Consider the following 15951-nt stretch of genomic DNA (forward strand, 5'->3'; position numbering starts at 1 on the left):
GCTCCTGAACTCCTTTTCTTCCCTTTTTTCAATTCAAAATATTTTGTAATAGAAAGAAAAATGTACCCTTATGTCTATTTATGTGTTGGGTGCCAGTTACCAGCATAGGCTGCCCTGAGCCAGGGAGATGGGGACCTCCTTGACTCACAACTGAGCTCCGGTGGGCTTCACCATGTCAATGAGGCCTAGCAGGCTCGAAGCAAACGCACACTCATCCCTCCTTAAGAGGCGGCCCCTCCACTCCTCAGACCACAGCCAGAGAGGGTATGGGGCGGCTCTAAATGTCCCAGCAGAGATGCTCTGGGGACGAGGATGTGCAGGGCTGCTCAAGGAAAAAAAAGATATTGTCAACCCGGCCGCTGCCCAAACACTGTTAAAAGTGCCTTTTGGGGCACTTTTAGTAATATGGCACCGCCCCTAGAGGGTGCCCTGCAATGGCTGCTTCTTTTTCTCGTCTTTTGGACTGGTCAGCCGTGACAAATCCTGTCTGTGGGTATTTATTGTCAAAAGTAATTGTAACTCCCAAGACACGTGCAGTAGCTCTCCCAGGAGCTGCTGAACAGTGGCCTTCAAACAGTCAACTTGTGTCTTAAAGGAACCCTTTTATTGGTCCATGCTCCCAGGCCCCAAATATTTCATCTGCAAACTTCCAAAATGGACAGTGTTAGGACCGAGAGGAGGTGAGAGGGGATGTTTCTCACCTTCCTTGGCGTATCGCTTGTGGGCACGGCGAAGCCTGGCAGGAAGGAGCCACTCCAAAGTTCTGTTTCAAATTTGGGATTGACCTGAAATTAAAAACAAAGCCATGTCAGATGAATGGGGCTGTCCACTCTTTAGTGGGAGCTGGTCAGCCTTCACTGTCCAGAATCGATCAATCAGTCAATCATAGTATTTATAAAGCGCACTACATACCCGTGAGTGTCTCAAGGCGCTGGAGGGGGGGGGGGTGCTGTTACTGTTCGAAGAGCCAGGTCTTGAGAAGTCTCCTGAAGTCTCCAGTGAGTGCCCCCTAAATTAGGCCATCCAACAAAGAGATTCATCCACACGTGTGGAGGTCAAGAAGACAAAAGGTCGTCAGAAGTAGACACATCTTTGTGACAAAACAGACTGCAGCCAGGTCCTCTCTCTTCCCCAGCTTCCGCATGTGGGCAATGACGGCAGCTGTGCTGGGTTTGAGTCATGTAAACAGACTGCAGCCAGGTCCTCTCTCTTCCCCAGGCTTCCGCATGTGGGCAATGAAGGCAGCTGGGCTGGGTTTGAGTCTTGTAAACAGACTGCAGCCAGGTCCTCTCTCTTCCCCAGCTTCCGCATGTGGGCAATGATGGCAGCTGGGCTGGGTTTGAGTCATGTAAACAGACTGCAGCCAGGTCCTCTCTCTTCCCCAGCTTCCGCATGTGGGCAATGATGGCAGCTGGGCTGGGTTTGAGTCTTGTGAACAGACCACACTACTCAGGCACTGTCACATTGCGTCTTGCACGGTCGCTTGGGAATGTCCTGCTGCTTTCCTACTTTTGGGAATAATCTGTGAATCCCTGTTCCCAAAATCCCTAAACGGCCGTTTGTGTATGTCCTATGACGCGCACTATAAAGGCTCTACGTCATAATATCGAGAAAAACTCTGTCCTGACAAATTAAAGAGTACCACAACATTGTGACGGTAAATATACACAGGTAACTACAGGTGTACTGTGTACTTTGAATACATATGCAACTCCAAAGTACAGCTATGTAAAGGTAAGAAGAATAGCTCGAGGCCCATTCATAAATACTTGCCTTCACGGTATTGTGATCCTCGGTGCTTGGTTTGTAAAAAAGATAAGTGTCGGGGCTCTCGTCAGGAGGCCACTGCAGCTGGCACCACCCATTGCCCCCCGCCAGCGCTGCCAGTGACAGTACCTACACAACTAGAAGCCATCACACTGCTACAAGTGTGAAAAGCCGGACTATTCCAGGTCACCAAAGCTCAAAGAATGGCTCTCTAAATTAGCCAGACAGCACCACCTTGTGGCAGACTGTCACCAGCACCAATGTTGAGAATTAATGGCCGGTGCCGAGCATCGGAAACCACCAGTACAAATTAAGCACTGGTGATACTTGATATTTTGGCAGAAAGATGTTAACCGTTTGATACTCAATATCCCAGTAAAAGGCAGTAGCGGCTCCTGGAGGGAGCGCTGCGGGGTAGTGGGGTGGGGCGGAGGAGGAGCAGGGTGGGAAACGTTTGATACTCAATATCCCTGTAAAAGGCAGTAGCGGCTCCTGGAGGGAGTGCTGCGAGGTAGTGGGGCGGGGCGGAGGAGGAGCAGGGTGGGGGGAAGTAAACTACGGCATACGGTCGAACAGAGGTAAGTAAACAAATAAATAAAACAAATTTCATTGCGAGCTGCATTGCCAAATGCGATGCAGCGCGCGCAACCAAATTCGTTTTTTTTTCTTTACTTACCTCCGTTCCGCCCTATGCCGTAGTTTACTATCCCCCACCCTGCTCCTCCCCCGCCTCACCGCCCCGCAGCACTCCCTCCAGGACCGGCTACTGGTAAAAGGTTCTAGGTGGATTCTACCTGAGAGAGGTCCATCTCTCAAGCACGCTGCAGCAGACAAGAGTCAACAAACCCTCACATTTGTGAGGATGAAGAGCAGAGTTAGCTCAGCCGAGGCATGAAGAGCCCCTCCTCAAGAGAAATAAAATTGGTGATGCCAGTGGTTCTCGCCTTTTGGATTTGTTGGTTTTGCTAATGGTTTTTAGCCATGCTGCACAGCATTCCAGATGCTCTGCAGCATGGCTAAAGGAGGGGAAAAGCCTATGAACCAGCCACATGGGTCAAATTGTGGGCCTGAGCACCGCACATGTGTGGCCTACAAAATAACACAAGCACTCTGAGCTGGATTGGTAAAGAAAAAGAAAAAAAGTAGCACGGGTGAGTGAAGCGACATGGGGGGGCGGAAACAATACACGGAGTGGTAGAACCACGAAGCGGGGAGTGGGGGAAACCAATGGGATGGCTGGAGTAAAAAACGCTGGGGTGGGAGAAGCAACAAGGAGGGTGTGGGGAGCAGCAGCAAACAGGGAGAGAGGGACGTGAGGGAGAAAAGCAAATGGGCAAGAGAGAGAGAGGGCAACATGGAGGGGGTGGGAGAAGCAGATGGCTGAGAAAGCAATGCGAGGAGCAGGAGAAGCACATGAGGGTGAGCGCATCAGGGAACAGGTGGAGGGGAATCACATGGGCAAGAGAGAGCAACATGAGTACTGAAGATGGGAAAGAAGTACAGGATGAAGATAGCTGGAAAACACATGCACTCTTCTTCTTTCTTTCTTTATTTCGACATTTGTCATAAAAGAATTGATACAATTAAACATTGTAAAATAAGTAAAATTAGTGCAACTACACATAAAACAGTTATTACATCAGAAGGGAGATAGCAGCGCCCGTGGAACATGCCATTAATGATAGTCAATACATTAAACCTCCATGCAGTCTGCACTTTAGGGGGAGCTCCTCATGGCAACTATGCAACTATACTGGAAGGATATAATTTCAAACATGGTTTTCGCAAATCCTTCTTTTCCTCCACATAGCTGCCAGAAATGATGACACAGCAAAAACTATTACAGTGGTTAAGTCTGTTTTAAGAATTCGATAAGCTTGCATACAATGCGTAAACCCCAAATTTTTACAAAGGGGAACAATCCAGCACCTTCCAGACTTTTGGTAAGCAGGGCAAAAAAATGGTATATGCAGTTCATTTTCCTGGTCAGAAGCACACCCAGGACAATTCTTTGAAGAGAGCGTGGACCATTTGCTCGTAAAAGCTCTAATAAGTAGGGTGCCATATCTCCACTGAAAATACAGTTTTCTCGCTTCAGATGGGCTGATGTCATTTAAAACATGCTCAAAGAAATATCGATCTTTAACCATTATAAAAGTTCGTGTTAAAGTAGCAGATTGAGAGTTCTGTATTGAAGCGGTTAGTTTAGTTTCATAGTACAAATTAGCCGGACGCTTACGTGAAACACTAATGCATGCTGTCCCCGGGTCAGACCACAACAGCGTGAGGCCTATTCTCCCCAATTCCTCTTTCACATACCTCAACCAGGGATGTTTCCTCATATTAGGGAACCCTAAAACTTCCAGGAGTTCTTTCCTATAATCCTGGAGCTCGGGGGTAATCCAAATCCTCCACCAGAATGTTAGAGGTTTAAGACCCAATTCCTCGTCTATGGATCTTAGGCCCAAATCAGGCCTCAGTGGCAGTAAGGGAGTACTAGGGGGAAGGGCCAACAACTGCCTTAAAAATTTATTTTCAGTGACTATAATCTCTGGACGGCAGTGAAAGCCCCAGAGCTCACCACCATATATTACTCCCCCCCTCGCCTGTAGTTTATATATTTCAAGAGGTGGGCCAATTGGTTTGGCACATGATTTATTAAAAAGTCTTAGAATACCCCTTGTTTTTTTGGCTAACTTGAGTTGAGATTTGATTTGATGTGGGACCCATGCCAAGGTTTCATTTAAAGTGAGCCCCAAATACTCAAAGGTCTGAACCCTTTCTAGGCTAACTCTAACTATGCTCGGGTTTGGGCGTGTCATTGCTGGTGGATTAAAAATCATGTATTTTGTTTTGAGAGTATTTATTTCTATGCCCCGTTCGAGGCAAAATGTCTCAAAACCATCCAGCACTCGTTGAATACCCATCGGGGACTTCGAGAGTAATAGGGTATCATCTGCGAACATAATCGCAGGGACCCGGCATCCAGCAAGCTTAGGAGCATCGCTTTTTATGACCTCATTCAGATGTGTAAATACTCCGTTGACATAGAGGCAGAACAGGGTAGGTGCCAAAACACAACCCTGTCTGACCCCCCTGTCAACGGGAAATCTAGATGATAAAAGACCATTTTTCCCACACCTGACCTGTGCAAAATTGCTCGTATGCAGTCGTATTATCATATTCAATAGGGGGGCGGGAACGCCTAGTTGTGATAGGACGGACCATAATTTAGCCTGAGGGACCAGGTCAAAGGCCGCACGGGTGTCCACAAAAACTGTATATAATGAACCACACTCGACTTTAACAGTTTTCCAAAATAACAGGGTCAGTCGAAAGATCTGGTCCGTAGTAGACACATTCTTCCTAAACCCTGCCTGGTGGGGGCTTAAAATGGAGCACTCTTCTATCCAGTCCCTAAGGCGATCTAAGATCAACCTAGCAAAGATTTTTTGAGGGACATCAATGAGGCTGATAGGCCTGTAGTTGGCTGGGAGGAGAGGTGAGCCCTTCTTGAAAATAGGGACTATCTCAGCTCCCAACCAAGTACTAGGTACCGCCATACCCCTTTGGACTGCATTAAATAAAGCAGTTAGGTAAGGGGCCCAAACCTTAGATTCATGTTTGAAGAGGTCACCTGGAAGCTTATCCAGCCCAGGCGCTTTGCCAGCTGGAAATTTGGTTAATACAGCAAGAACCTCTTCTTCCAAAAACTCGAGCTCATATAAATCGGCAGTAGAGTTGGGCAGTAATCCCCCCTGCTCCATGTCATGAGTAGAATACTCCCCTCCATAGAGGGTGGAGAAATGATCTTCCCACACATTAGCGGCGATGTTAGGTGCAATCGCCGGTAAAGGATCGGTCGACCCCCTGTTGACAATTTGCCAGAACTTTCGGGCGTCTCTTAATTTTAGTGCAGATGTTAAATTGGCCCAGTTATCATTGTCCCACTCCATCTTGGCATGATGTATTAACTGCTTGTATTCTAAACGTTTTTCTCTTATTAGCACCTTGTTATTATTGAGCTTCACAGCCCTGAGAAGTTCGGTTTTTAGCTTCCTACAGGCGGTGTTATACCATGTAGGTCTATTACCTCTCCTTCTCTCTTTGGGCGCTATAGGGTTGAAAACATCAGCCAAAATTGCATTAAGTTCCAGGTTTAGATCCCCACATATTTGGTATATTTCGGGAGTGGGATGCTGCAGCGTTAAGGCACCCATAGCTTCCAGTACCGGAGTTACCTGCCCATAGAGTTCTGCCACTAACGCTGGATTGGTGACTAATTTTTCCCACCTGACCCTACGCCTGTTACTGGATAGGAGGAGCCTGGCATCTAGGCCATCGTCTGGGTTACATGGCCCTCCAGGAAAACACATGCACTCTTGTGGAGCGCTTAAAGAAAAAAAGTATCACCTGAAAAATGAGCAGTGAAAGGATACAAGTAGTGGGGTGGATGGAGTAAAAAACGCCGGGGTGGGGGAAGCAACACGGAGGGCGTGGGGAGCGACAGGGAGAGAGGGACGTGAGGCAGAGGGAGAAAAGCAAATGGGCAAGAGAGAGAGAGGGCAACATGGAGGGGGTGGGAGAAGCAGATGGCTGAGAAAGCAATGCGAGGAGCAGGAGAAGCACTTGAGGGTGAGCGCATCAGGGAACAGGTGGAGGGGAAGCACATGGGCAAGAGAGAGCAACATGAGTACAGAAGATGGGAAAGAAGTGCAGGATGAAGATAGCTGGAAAACACATGCACTCTTGTGGAGCGCTTAAAGAAAAAAAGTATTACCTGAAAAATGAGCAGTGAAAGGATACAAGTAGTGCGTTCATGCTCCAGGGGACGGACAAACACAAGAAGAGGAAGTAAAGCCCACACAAAATAACAAATACGATGCAAGCTGATTAGAGTGACAATGAAGCCAGCTAATGGGAAGTAATGATGGCTTATAAGCTCACTGTGAGCTGACAATGGGTATTTTGTCCAACAGACAGCTTGTGCTGTCTGCCAAGAGATACCTAGAAATGTCTGCTTAATCCCCGTGCAAGTCTGTATGCGGTGTAGGGATCTGTTAGGAGTATGTTATTTTTTCTGAGTGTTGTTGGATAAAAGTGCTTCAATAAACGACCTGTTCATGTATGATAGCTAGTGGGATTAGGCTGAGTGGGCCTATTTCGGATGCATTATTCTTTTATATTTGGGGCAAAAGCTGGAATTTAGTTTGTACCCATTAACATTCATTTTCTAATTAAACTCAATTTCTCTTCCTTCGCACTCTGGAATTACAGAATCAGCCAGGTAAGTGGTTCCCTGCCCCCTCCTGCTGTCTGCCATTGTTACACCTGATGATAGGCGTGCGGTCGTCAGCGTGCTTCTTATTGGATGTTATTACATATTTGTTGTAGACTGTCCACAAGCTGTTGTCTACAGATGTTTATTCAAGGCACTCTAAAGCATATAGACACAGAAGGCCCCACCAGGAACAATGATGTCCCCTCCTTGGGCCTCAGACCTAAAAAACCATCACAAGAGTCAGGAACACAACCCTCAGGACACAGCACATCTTTCACCCCGGATCATGGATTGCAAACATGTGAAGGTACCAGAGTGTCTGAGGAGGAGCAGCGTCGCTGACCACACTTGTCATGGCAAAGACTCGCTCGCCTCTAGGCCGGCAGATCTTACCACTGCTGTGTGTCCGCTGTCCTGATCACAGAAGGCTGGGACCCATCACTCTGAGGTAGCCCCGTTGTACCGAACCCTGGTTGACATACCTGTCGGTGTGTAGGAACACCCTTGGCATCTTGAGTAGGGTCTGGGGGTCCTGGAGGGGCAGGCTGGGGGGGGGGAGGTGCTGCCTCTAGAGGTGGAACCAGTCTGTGGAAAGATGTAACAGATCTGTTCCTGGATCTGTCAAGTCAACACCTTGCATCACACTCAGTTTAGGGCGCTGAGATTCAAACACACCTGAGAAGGAGACAATAGTTGTGGAGACTCCTAGACATTAAAGTGAGCCTCTGCCACTAATCTAGTCTGTGACAAAGCTCAGTCTGGGCACACACCCATGGGCATCCCTTGGTAAGAGCCCCTCGGCATCTCAAAGACATTCAGAGTCAAAAGTGTGGGATTTCTTCAAGGGGGCAAGGGTTCTTAGGTTTGTTCAAACATCCACGATCAGCGTCATGTCTCGAGCGCCTTGAAACAAAGACAGATTATTGGAACCTTTTTTAAGACTGAAGAAGATATTGAAATAAAATGACACCAAGCAAAACAATTCACTGTAAAGATGACGGCAACGAGGGACCCTCGTGCTCATGGGCTCTACGTCTTATCTTAATATTGGACCTTTGGTGGATGCCAACACTTTCCTCGTGCTCCGAAAGTAAACATAGTTAACCCCTTCAGTGCCACGCCCTTTCCCCCTCCTGTGCCGGGCGTTGCATTAGTGGGTGGGGTTCATGACGAGATAGTCTCGTCATGGGCACAGCGCAACCGTGCTCCATGACGAGACTATCTCGTCATGGGCACAGAAGAGGTTAAAAGAAACACGGTTAAAAAATGCACGGGGTAATTTTTCACAATCACATGCAATTATTGCGAGAGGGTGCATAAAAGAGATACATAAAGAATCAGAGATGCTCCTTGTGGTTTAATAGTGTCAATGATGAAACAGTTTGGTGCATGACGTGTACTACACGAGTGGTCTGCATAGTGCATCATATCCTGGGAGAACCACCCTTTGCTTCTGTCGTCAGCCGAGCTCGGCATAAGCTGAAATGAGGGGTGCCCATCTCTCACCGCACACGGCTCTCAGAGCTGTACTCCTGTGACGCTCTTTGGTACCCGCTGTGCAATTTAGGGATTTGTGACTTACTCTAATGAGATCTTTTCAAGCCTTGAGGAGAAGTCAGAGTTTTGCTTTTAGAAAAGTAAATGCCCAGATTCAGTTTTATGCGGTGCATCATCTTGTCTTTTCATTGTGGTCTGAATCACTCCCACGGTCGGCACAGGGGTGCATGTGACTCGCTGATGGTGTTACAATATTGGTAAAAAGGGACACTAGAATCAGGACAGACATCTCCTCCTGGGAACTGACGCCAAAACTTGAGCCACTGGACTACCACCTTTTCCCACTCAAAACACAGTGAGATGGAGTGCAGTGCCAGGCCTGGTTTGACTTCACATGTATTTCTTGAATTGTTATAAATGTGTTGGGCACCTCATTGAAGTGTCCGCCAGATGGAAAGGCTCACATACTCTGAGCATTAGCACAAGTTGCACCTCACTGCCAAGCATAAGATCTTTGGCTTTTGATATTCAACCTGTTGACTTTGCCCACACATCATTTGTCTACCCTGGTGTCTTCCTCGTTTTACAGTTATTTTGACTCCTACTGTAGTCTGGTCTCGGTTTCACTTTTTTTCTTTCTCCTGCCTTACGTGCTTCCCTTCATCTGGACACCCATGTTACGCTGTGTTTCTCCCACGTCCCAGGAGGTAATCTTTATTCATTCTCCACTTTCCATCACCTTTTGGATGCATGGCAACCTTTACAGGTTGAGAGTAGCCTGTTCCGCGTTACATACTAGGTTCCAACCTTCCCTGTGGTCTGTTGTGGTGTTTGCAACCCCCAGTACATACAACAAGGTGTACAGAAGTACCTGCCCCCCCATCACCTTCCAGTAGTGACTCTTCTCTGATTTGCCCAGGCGGTAACTATTTCCTTCTTTGTCTCTAGCGAGGAAGACATTGTCATCGAAGAGTTTGCCCGCCAGAAGCTCGATGGAGAAAAGGATGAAGAAGAAGAGAAAGAGGACGCGGGGAAAGATGAGAGCTAGCAAGGGTACCACTGAAGCCCACAGAGGCCCCAGGACAGCTCTGGCCAATAGGGTGGCATGGAGCACTACTGCACCCTCATTACTTCGTCAGCCCTCCTTGTATTTTGTTTGTATTTCTAAATCCCTCACTTTCTCCCACAGTAACATCCTGTACCACTGGGAGCCAAGTCATCATTGCCAAGTTTGCTGCCCTGCTGATTTCTGCCTCTGGCTGCCATCTTTAAAATCAAACCCCTCCCCCCCACACACACACACACCCACAGCAAAGACTCTCAAAACAAAGCTATTTGTGAAATTTTCCTTATACCCATAATTAGAGAACTTCTTTTTTATAAGAGTGATGGTTCTAATGTAAAATAGTTACAAATACCATAAGCGTGTGTCTTTGCCCTACAACCACTAATTACAATGGTTTTCAGCTTATTTTCCCAGCCACCATGGGATATCAGCTCCTCATCAGGTGAGGATGTGAAGGGAGCGGATATTGTGTGTCACACGGTAGCACCGTGTGAGTTGGCAGATATGCAAGGTCCAGAAGAAGTCAATGTTTTAGGTGGAAAAAGCTCAGAGCAAGAGAAACTAACATTTTAAGGAGACTAAAGTTCTCTCGTTTAATAGATACTTTTTGCATCTTCACCCAGTCAGAACTCCAACCTTCGGGTCTAATCTATTTTATTGAACTGAAAAAAATGTCACAGACAGCAGGTCTAGTCCTATTCTGTTCTTCCTGAGGTGCAAATATGTTCTGATGAGCTGTGGGTGAGGTGTCACTTTTGGCAGGATTTACACACCCATGGGTGGACATGATTTGTGGACACTCCCTAACCAATGAGGAAAAATTTCACAAGGGCAGTCCTTCCCACTTTTGCAGTATATCCTGGTTGAATTACTGCAAACTATCCCACAGTACACTATTCCAAGATGGTGCCGTCTTTCTACCCTTGGAGGTGGCTTGTGTGCCAACTCCAAACCGGTTCTGGAATCAGCTATCCCTCCCACTGCACTGGTGCCAGACTGGCTATAAAGAGTCAACAAAACAAAATCTTTCTCTTCTCCAGGTGTCTTATCACACTTAACTATGAATGGCAGGCCTCACCCATTTTCCTATCAAGTTAATGCGGTTTCTGAACGCTCACCAGCTGCCCTTACTGAGCAGATATAGGTTTAAACAGATATTGTCTAACATTTTAAAAGTCACATTTTCTAAATAGTTATCACAAATCAGATTTTGCCACTAAAATAGATTTTTAATAAACCTGAAAAACAGTGTTTGAATTATTTCAGTAGCTTGTCCCAAACCAAAGTTAGCAGTCTTTTCTCTGGTTATGCTCAGGTGGACAGTATACGTGTTACTTCTCTATAATGTTCAAGGTGTGTACCGTGATTATCAACCTCAGAATATCAATGGGACACAATATTTAGGGTGAAATATAGAAAACAATATTGACAATTAAGTTTAGATTTTATATAATTAAATCCACATATATGTACCTGCGTGGTACATCTATCCTCAAGGTAGGTAGATGTGGAATAAGGAATAGTAAATCTATACTTTCATATATGCACTTACCTTTTAATATTTTGTCCCTGACGGACAGAGTAATCGCTGCAATGGAAATTAGGTCCTACACGACAGCAGGAGGGGAGAGTATTGGGTTGCATTTCAATGAGATATCTACTGTAATGGTCTATGATCTGTGATAAATTGTCAATGCTACATGTCAATTGGTTGGGGATGGCTGTAATCTTTCCAAATGGTTCATTGTATTGATACGGTTTGTGGTAAAAAAACAATAAAAAAATATTTTAAAAATATAGATATATTTTGTCCTTCATTATCCTGTCCTTAATATTCACAATATTCTGGGGGTTGAATGGTAAAGTACTTGTGCTCCTCCTTTCAACATGATGAAATTGATATACACCTGATTGGCATATCTATGTTACCTGTATGTTTCTAGTATATGGCGCCAAGGTGTACCCAGTGTCTGTAAGTTAAAAGTGACAAGTAGACTGCAGCACCCATTGTGCCATCCGCTACAGTGCTCATGAAAAATGCACCAGCAGCCTGTCTGCGCAGGATTTACCTTCATGGTATTTAAATGTCGGGCATGTAAAAGTTTCATCTTAACCCTTTCGATGCGCATGACGGAGCGGTTCCGTCATGCGCATCGGTCGCGCTGTGCGTATGACGGAACCGCTCCGTCACGGCCCCGCCCGCGCAATGAACCTTCAGCACGGCGCGGTAATCCGCGCCGCGCTGAAGGGGTTAAACAGGGACTAGCCCCCCAAAGCTATTTTCACTATAGCAGGGTTGGATGTTACATAGGTAAGTAATGGGATGCAATATTGAATACTAATACTCTGTATCCAGGATGGGATTAGCTAGAGAAAAGTTAAATAACTATTTATAATGGGTATTAAAAATCCAATTCAATGGTGAAGTCAGATTTCTTCTAAATATTATGGAAAAGTAACTTTTAGAAAGTTATCTTTGCCCTGCCTGATGTCCCTGGACGCTAAATCTACATCTTGATCTCCCACTTCAGCCAGCCCGCAATTAACATTTAAATAGGTGTGAATAAGATGTGAACTTGCTCCCAGGGGCAAACAATAGGCTGACCTCAATGTGCAAAGATGACCCATCTGAACCTGGTAGCATATGCAGGGAGGGCTGGGTGGATTCTTTTTCACATTAAAGTAACAAGTCCTTTTGCACTTGTGATATTTCAAAGAATAGAAGTAAATTTGGGCAGCATTGAGATCCTCAGCATGACAGATCTGAGGGAGCTGGCAAAAGGGTAGAGGAAGGTGGAGTACCTCAGAGCCTGCGGGGAAGTCCACATGCAGACTGCAGGACAGGGGCAAACGGATGATGGAGAAGAGGATGAGGATGAGTTGGAGGAAGAGGAAGAGAATTAATCTACAGTGGCCCCAGAGAAAGAGGAGGATGAACCTACGGTGCCCCATTAGCCAGAGGAGGAATGAGTGCCCACAGGAGTGAGGTAACCTGCCTTGCCAAAGCAGGGACCAGTGTGTCCTCCCACACCCTGACCACATCAGAATTGAAGGAAAAATATGTTACACATTGCATTTAAGTTAAGCCTGTCTGCTCTATGCCATAGCTACCAGGGGGTTGAGGTTATTGCTTGAAGTGGGTACTCACTCCCCTCAACTAATACCCTGATTTCTTACACTGAGCATCCATCCATACGTCACCACATTCTCCAACAGTGCATATTTGTCTATAGACTAGGGGCCTTCTTACAAGTGCGGCGGTCCTGGGACCGCCGTACTTCCAGTGGCGGTGCAACTGCCACCACCCCAGGAACTTTGACCACCATATTACGATGGTGGTGAGACTGCCACAAGACTGCCACCTCCACCAGGATCCAAGCTCCTACTGCGGCGGCGGTCTGAAAAAGGGCTGAAAATGCTGGCGGTGCCAATGCCGGCACCGCCGAGCATATTACAAATTGCATTTCCACTTCCTATTTCGTGGCGAAGACCCCGCCATGAAAAGGGTGACAGAAATGCAAAGAAGGGGGCCCTGGGGAAAATCTGCCCATGGGTTGCATGTGGGGGGAGGCACATGTTGTGCACCCCTATAACTGCACCTTCATGCGTGCACTGTGTGGTATGCATGACATGCTGCAGGCTCTCTCACAACGGCGATATGCTGTTTAGGCTGTCCTATGAGCCTAACATATCTGCAACCATGACTCTGCAGCCACACCACCTGCCCGCCCTGGATTTATTCCATAATCCGGTGGGCGGGTTCACGTAGGCTAAGCGGTCTTCCTGAGACTGTCACAGTGGCAGTCAATCAATCAATCAATCAATCAATCAATCAAGACATTTGTAGAGCGCACTACTCACCCGTGAGGGTCTCAAGGCGCTAGGGGGTGGGGGAGCAGCTACTGGTCGAACAGCCAGGTCTTGAGGAGTCTCCTGAAGGTCAGCAGGTCTTGGGTCTGCCGTAGGTGGGCGGGGACGGTGTTCCACGTCTTGTCGGCGAGGTGGGAGAATGATCTGTCACCGGTGGTTGTTCGACGGATGCGTGGGACGGTGACGAAGGCGAGGTCGGCGGAGTGAACCTGGCGGTTTTGTGGTGTAGAAGGATAGTTGTTCGATAAGGTATGCTGGTCCGGCGTTGTGGAGTGCTTTGTGGGTGTGGGTGAGGAGCTTGAAGGTGATCCTCTTGTTGACCGGGAGCCAGTGCAGGCCGTGGTTCCTGCGTAGAGGGCGTTGTCGTAATCCAGCCTGCTGCTGACGAGTGCTTGGGTGACCATCCTTCTGGTTTCAGTGAGGATGCATCTGTAGATCTTTCGGAGCATGCGGAGGGTGTTGAAGCAGGAGACGGCGTTAACTTGCCGGGTCATACAGAGCATGGGGTCCAGGATGAAACCCAGGTTGCGTGCGTGGTTGGTGGGAGTCGGGGCAGTTCCCAGCATGGCCGGCCACCAGGAGTCACCCCATGCGGAGGGGGTAGATCGGAGGATGAGGACTTCTGTCTTGTCCAACTTCAGCTTCAGCCAGCTAGTCTTCATCCAGTCTGCGACGGCCGTCATTCCCTTTTTGGAGGTTGGATTTGGCGGTGGCCAGGTCCTTGGTGAGGGAGAGGATTAGCTGGGTATCGTCAGCGTAGGAGACGATGCTGAGGTGGTGTGCTCGGACAATGTTGGCGAGCGGTGCCATGTAGATGTTAAAAAGTGTCGGGCTGAGGGATGATCCTTGGGGTACGCTGCAGGTGATCGTGTTGGCTTCGGATCGGAAAGGGAGGAGGCGGACTCTCTGGGTTCTGCCGGTGCGGAAGGGGGTGATCCAGTCCAGGGTCTTGTTTCGGAACCCTGCGTCGCGGAGGCGTGTGCGCAGGGTGTGGTGGCAGACGGTGTCGAAGGCGGCCGAGAGGTCCAGGAGGATGAGGGCCATGGTTTTGCCGTTGTCCAGTATGGCTCTGATATCGTCAGTGGCGGTGATGAGGGCAGTTTCGGTGCTGTGGTTGCTGCGGAATCCGGATTGGGAGTGGTCTAGGACGTTGTACTCCTCCAGGAAGCAGGTCAGTTGTCTGTTGGCTGTCTTTTCAATGACTTTTGCTGGGAACGGGAGCAGGGAGAAGGGTCGGAAGTTCTTGAGGTCCTTTGGTTCTGCCGTGGGTTTCTTGAGTAGGGCGCTGATCTCTGCGTGTTTCCAGCTTTCCGGGAAGGTGGCGGTCTATGTGGTGGGAACAGGGGTCGGAGGGTGAGCCGGAGTGGATGGTGTTCATGATTTTGATGGTGTCTTCGTCGTTGACGTGGTACCAGGAGAGCAGGAGGTCGGTGTGTTTAGTAGGTGTTGAATCGGGGGTGTCGACGTCTGTTGTTCGCGTCTGGGTGTCGAAGCTGCTGTGGATGTCTGCGATCTGGTGGTGGAAGAAAGTGGCCAGGGAGTTGCAGAGTTCTTGCGACGGTGGGATGTCGTTGGAGCTGGAGCTGGGGGAGGCGAGTTCTTTCACGATGTTGAAGAGTTCTTTGCTGTTGTGACCGTTGCTGTTGTTGCGTTCCTTGAAGGAGGTTCTTTTGGCAGATCGGATGAGTTGGTGGTGTTTGCGTCTGGCGTTCGTGAGGGCGGCGTGGTTGTCTGGTGTCAGGTCGTTGCTCCACTGCTTCTCAAGTCTTCGGCAGGTGTGCTTGGAGTTCTGGAGGTCGGCGTTGAACCGGACGGCTCTCGGGTTGATGCGCTTGTTGGAGGGTTTCCTGATCGGGACGAGGGTGTTGGCGCAGTCATCGATCCATTGTCTGAATTTGTGTGGGCGGCTGCGTCGGTCTCGGAAGGCTGGGGTGGAAGGTTTCGGGCAAGAGTGGAGATGAGCTGGTCTTCGGTGACTTTTTTCCAGCTGCAATGTGGAATCCGTTGTGGTTGGTTGTGCGCGGTGTGTTTCTCGAATGAAAAATGGATGCAGTGGTGGTCGGTCCAGTGGAGTTTGGTGGTGTGGCTCAAGGTGACGTGGTCGCGGGCGGAGAAGATGGGGTCGAGCGTGTGTCTGGCGGAGTGGGTGGGTGCCGTGATGAGCTGTTTGAGTCCGAGGTTGGCGAGTTTGTCGATCAGGGTTGTGGTGTTACTGTCGCTGGCGTTCTCGAGGTGGAAGTTCAGGTCCCTGAGGAGGATGTAGTCTGTGGAGGCGAAGGCGGGTGTGCTGATGAGATCGGCGATGGATTCGCAGTCCCTGAGGATGACTGCCAAACACGTAATAAAGCCCTAGTTGTCTTTGCCTGGACCGTAGGTAGTTCTAGTATCAACAATGTTCCTTCTAGCTCTCTCTTAGCAGTACTTCTCCCGATGTCAGACACAGGGTGTTGAGCTTTTCCTCCTAGAAATC

General features: G+C 48.3%; 1 protein-coding gene across 3 annotated transcripts in view; it reads left to right on the top strand.

The window, feature by feature from the left end:
- ARR3 (arrestin 3) overlaps positions 1-11406 on the top strand; it is a 140943-nt gene extending 129537 nt beyond the window's left edge. For 2 of the 3 annotated variants that reach the window (XM_085608357.1, XM_085608356.1), the window contains one exon: positions 9494-11406. In XM_085608357.1, coding sequence (XP_085464483.1) covers positions 9494-9906 — 413 coding nt within the window. In that variant the 3' untranslated portion in view covers positions 9907-11406. Of the gene's footprint in view, positions 1-1063; positions 1081-9493 lie in introns of all 3 variants that reach the window. The other variant, XM_085608358.1, reaches the window with a different exon arrangement.
- The last annotated feature ends 4545 nt before the right edge of the window (positions 11407-15951 follow it).

This window comes from Triturus cristatus, chromosome 5_2, assembly GCF_964204655.1.
Source record: "Triturus cristatus chromosome 5_2, aTriCri1.1, whole genome shotgun sequence".
Taxonomy (NCBI): domain Eukaryota; kingdom Metazoa; phylum Chordata; class Amphibia; order Caudata; family Salamandridae; genus Triturus; species Triturus cristatus.